The following is a 5,573-nucleotide window of genomic DNA, read 5'->3' on the forward strand; positions in this document are numbered from 1 at the left end:
AAAAAAAAAAAAAAAAATTACAAACGAAACAAGTAGATCATGTTTATTTATTTGTAACCATATAAGATACGTTGACGAACAATACATATAATATAATGAGACATACCTTCTACGAAGATGATAATATAATAATTGGTAAACCATGATCCTCCATGTGATTATATTGTCAATTATACTTGAAATAAACTTTATATATTTATGCAAATTTCTCTTGAAAATCATAGAGGTGGGCAATGTGTGTTGAGGCATTATTCTAGCACACCCTGATCTCCATATTAAAATTAAATCAATATATTGAAGGGAGTCAATATCAAAATATCGTATATGCTTTAAATTTGAACATTTTATTTGGATACAAATGTTAATGAAATGTTATCATTTTCTTACCTTTTGGCTTTTTTTTTTTTTAATGGAAAAAAAAATGATATGTAGTTCTTTTAGCGTTGGAAAAATTTTTTTAGGAGGAGAATTTTCTCTAAATATTTTTTACACTTTTTTTTATCATGAAATTGCTAATATGAATGTCAATTGATCAATCCACATTATTTTATTATGTCATCACTTTGATATATTTCTCTTTGTTACGTTATCTGATTTACTATCATCCAAAAATTTGCTTTATCAATTTTCACATGTCACCAAATTATTTCAATTGGATCGTATAGATTGCTGCTCTCTAGTAAATATGGGAACATAAAGAGAAGTGCTAATATAATTATCTCTGGTTAAGGATTTAAAAATGAAAAGCATTTTGATTTACATTATGAATAAAGTACTGTATCGTATTCTGTTTTATCGAAAGAAGTTACACATTAAAGAAATAGTATGTAATTTGCTTGGGGAACGTGAAAACCAGTAACCGTTACCTCAAACAATATAGTTTATTATGATCAAGTAAAAAATACTATTATATATGTGTGTATTAAATTTTACAAAATTTCAATTTAATTTCTTTAGAACAAAATTATTGTGTAAATATAATTTCAAGATTCAAATATTCTTTTTCAAATTCAAACTCATTTCTTATTAGGATTCATTAGATCCAACCTTATCTCTCCCTCACGGATATACTTTCTACTCTTCTTCTCCTTAGACGTAGAAATATTTTTTTTGATTTTTCATTTGGTGTTCGATATCCGTATTGGAGCCCGACTAATTCAGATTCGTACCGCGTAGGGCCTATTCGGAGGAAGCATTCTCTACCAAAGATTTTTCCATACCCAGGGCTCGAACCCGAAACCTCCGGTTAAGGGAGGAGCAGTTTCATTCACTGCACCACATCCTTTGATGGTGACGTAGAAATATTGTTTATTAGTTCATTATAATTTTGAAATCATACCAGCAACGCGAGAGAATTGAGTGTACGCAGTTCATATTACTACGCTTAAATTTTTAGTATTGAGGGATTGCTTGCAAGCATTATACGAATAATTCTCACAATGATGAGTGGGGGACTTAAGAAACTAGGCAGGATTTTTTTTATTTGAAAACGATCGAACAACAAAAAAGCTACGTATAAAATGCCCTTTTTGTTACCTCTTTCTATCATGTTATTAATTGTTGAGTGTGTGTTTACATATTTCTTTGCTGTTCGACACTTAGATCGATCACCATTGAACATAATTTAAAAAATAATGAATTGCCTTCACATGCAGGACCAAAAAATTGCATATCACTATATTGTTTGAAATATACATTATACATATATGGAAAAGAAAACTATGTATCCTAATTAACAAGTCTTTCACAGTGGAGTAGTAGTGGATCACAAAGGCTTGTATGATTCTTGATTTATTAATTAAATATCTATATACGAATCGGATTCTTGGTAAATATATTTTAAAGTATGTATAGGTACTAATGAGGCGATTTTAGAATTTCTAAATTATAAGTGTACTACTAAAAAACGAAGAAGGGGGGATTGATCTTTAGTCCTCTTGGTAAATGATTATACTAAGCTTTAACTTAATGCACCGTCAAGTCTTTTAGTAGCTTGGGTGCGTGCCAACAGGTGATATTAGATTAATTCTAGAAAATATATACATATAATATTTAGTTTTACGGAAAAAGCATGAGTTCACATGCCCTATAAATTACACCTAAGATCCCTTTTGAATGAATCCTATAAGTTAGTAACCATGTAAAAATTTCTTAAAAAGTGATCGAATCGGTTCAAAATAATAGATGTGGATCTAGAACAAGTTTGGTAAGTTAATTCAACCATATCCATTATTGCTTTTGAGTCAATACAAGAAAATAAACTAAACTAACAATTTGTTTTTAGATAATTCACTTTAATTTCTTAAATTTCAAGTGACATGATTCATCTTTTGGAAGCAGTAAAATTGAATGATCAAAGTTTTGATTCAATAGAAGAAATCATGTACACATAGAATTAGATCACACTAATTAACTAATTATTTTAAATTATGGGTGAAGATTTAAAATATTGAATTTATCTCTGGGTGAAAATTTGAATTAAACGGTTGGAAAGAGAACGTTATCAACTGAGTCAACTTCTCCCAAATTCCAACTCGAATCTGTCTACTTTGAGGGCTTACAAAAGGCATCATATTAATTAATTATTTAAAGGTTTTCTATTGTTTTAGTTTTACAAGGACTTACACCAAGAAATAATTAAATGTACTATATCTGTTTTGCTCAGACTGTGTTAACAGTTAACACTACTGCAAACATCAAATAAATGGTATATTTGGATTAAACTTTTAACTAAAGGAAGATTTCTAGTAATTTGTATTATTAGAAAATGGAGGGATAGAAAATGAAATTTTCTGAAAGGAAAGTATCATTGGTTTATAGATCTTTTAAAATATTTGTAAAAAAGGTGGCGTAACGGAATATAGAAGCAAAATAAAGTCAACTAATTAGTAATTAATTAAGTATTAACATTGTGTCGGCTTGTATATTTGGAATTAGTAATAGTAGTTGGTTATACCCAGTCATTCTCTTTCTGATACTATACAAAAATGAAGAGAAAAACCAAAAAAAAATAAAAAAATACATTTTCAGCATAATTTCTTTATGTATATATACACCACCATTCACCAATGATATATACTATACCATGAAAAAGGAACTTTCACATTACATAATAAACGTGGTATTATAAATTTTGAATTAGTAGTATTAGTGCATACCAAGTCTCCATAAACAAGTTATTATAATATTTTAATTTCATGTATATTAAATTTTCAGTAATGTCTCAAGTAGACAAAATGCTAATTCTTTAGTTAATTGATAATGAAGAAACAACAATAAAAATAATATTTCTAACTTCTATTTACTATTATTTATTCATCATGTATGTACGAAAACAATAAGAGAGTTCCATTTGGAATTGTTGAGGTTTTAATGTCAAACAAAATGTCCCCTTCAAAGGTTTCTTGTGGACTATTTCCATATTTCCAGTTGGCAAAGAAATAATTTTCAATAGCATGCATCGATATTAATTCAACAAATTAAACATAACTTTCGAACTATATATGCATTTTCCATAGTTAAGGGTTACTTTTTATTGAAGCTATGATCAAGAAAATACACACCGGCCCCAGCTTGGTGCTCTTTTTCAAGAAAATATCTATTCGATCTTAATTAGTGTATACATCAAGTTAATAAATAATTTAATCGTTAAGTTACAAATCGATCAATATAGTGAAACGTATGTACGTATATCACATGAACGAAGCATGCATATTTATTGTTTTGTCGTGAAGATGGAGTAAATATTTTTCTCTAATTCACCGAGTTAAATGTGATACTGTAGAGTCCCTCAACTTCAATGATTTGAGTTTTAAAATGTTACTGCCTAAAAATCTGAAATAATCTCTTGTTCAATATTCTTAAAGTTAAAGAAAGGGTAAATTTGATGTATTTTAACTTTAATGAGTTAATCTATGTAACCATATTTGAGGTACCACGTGCAAATATAGAAGGAGAAGATAACTAATATGAGTTGTGGTGTAGTGGTAGGATTATTCCATCTTTAATCAGAGGTTTCGACTTCGAGTCCTTGGTATGGAGAAAATTATGTTGGGAGCATCAATCCTAGAATGGGCCTGCAGTCCGCGATCCGGATTAGTGGAGGCTCTAATGTGGGTACCGGACATCGGGTAAGAAACCAAAAAAAGAAAGAAGATAAGATTTTTGTTCATTGGCTTTTTTAAGTGAGAATTTGACTTTAATTTAGGGAGAATTAGTAGTGTTTTCACTTAATTACTTTTTGAGATGACTCGAATTCTCAATCTATCAACTGCTGGCGATGATACTCAACTGTTTGAGAGAATTGAACTTTTTTAATGTCTCTTTGAAGATAAAATGATTACATGAATAAGTAAGGTTTGATTATTGAACCCTTTGAACAAGAAATGGGAAAATATATCCAAATTAAAGGCAACTCCACCAACCCTTATTCCATAGGACCCCCACCTCCAACTCCAACCCCACCATGGCTGCTAGGAAATTGAAGACAACAATTAATAAAGACCAAATTCTATGATCTCAGTATGTTCATTATTAGACTTTAATATAGAGACAACACAAATTATTGAGTAATAGCATGTATATTGAAGAGTGAAAATGTTAGTTAAAATTAAAGACGCTCCGTTTCCCTTTCACAATTATAGCATGCGTCTCTGTACATATTGTTATGTTCTTTTTGTAAATCTAATAGTATATACATATATGTAGCAGGTAACCACTTGTAAGACAATGGAAATTGCAGAATGATTAAGTAATGGAAATGTTTTTTTTAAAAAGTTTTTGATTAAGTCCAGCTGTATAGAGTTCATTTTTTGAAAAGTCTTTATTCACAATCAGACAAACTGAATTGGTGGCAATTGACAGCTCCACACCAACGACTGCTTTATACTAAGAGTGTTACTATAAATACTTTGCTCATTGCTGCGAATTAAGTCATCACCTCTCTAACTAAACCACTAATTTCTCTTCCTCTTTACTTTCTGACTAACTACTAGTCGAAAGAGTCTGATCTATAGCCATCTTTGAGGAGCTGGTGGTGCAATTTTCCAGCTAGCAATGAGGCTTCTTGGTGGCGGCCCCGGTAGGGGTCGTCATTTGCCACATATCTTAGTGGCATTGGCGGCCATTTTGGCTGTTGCTAATGTTGTTTCTGCTGATCCTTATGTATATGCTTCTCCACCTCCACCACCTTACGAGTACAAGTCGCCACCCCCTCCTTCTCCCTCTCCACCACCGCCTTATGAGTACAAGTCGCCACCACCTCCTTCTCCATCTCCTCCACCGCCATATGAATACAAGTCGCCACCACCTCCTTCACCATCACCTCCACCACCATACTACTACTCTTCCCCACCACCTCCGAAGAAGTCACCTCCACCACCATACTACTACTCCTCTCCACCACCACCCGAGAAGTCACCTCCTCCACCATACTACTACTCCTCTCCTCCACCCCCGGAGAAGTCACCTCCACCACCTTACTACTACTCTTCTCCACCACCCCCCAAGAAGTCACCTCCACCTCCATACTACTATAGTTCTCCACCACCACCCGAGAAGTCACCTCCACCACC

The 5,573-nt window shown here is 32.1% G+C and overlaps 1 protein-coding gene across 1 annotated transcript in view; it reads left to right on the forward strand.

Annotated features, from left to right (window-relative positions):
- The first annotated feature begins 4,922 nt into the window (after positions 1–4,922).
- LOC107865670 (extensin-2) overlaps positions 4,923–5,573 on the forward strand; it is a 4,479-nt gene continuing 3,828 nt past the window's right edge. Inside the window, exon 1 of the mRNA XM_047408821.1 lies at positions 4,923–5,571. Coding sequence (XP_047264777.1) covers positions 5,056–5,571 — 516 coding nt within the window. The 5' untranslated portion in view covers positions 4,923–5,055. The remainder of the gene's footprint in view (positions 5,572–5,573) is intronic.

The sequence above is a fragment of the Capsicum annuum genome, chromosome 3 (genome assembly GCF_002878395.1).
Source record: "Capsicum annuum cultivar UCD-10X-F1 chromosome 3, UCD10Xv1.1, whole genome shotgun sequence".
In the NCBI taxonomy this organism is placed as follows: domain Eukaryota; kingdom Viridiplantae; phylum Streptophyta; class Magnoliopsida; order Solanales; family Solanaceae; genus Capsicum; species Capsicum annuum.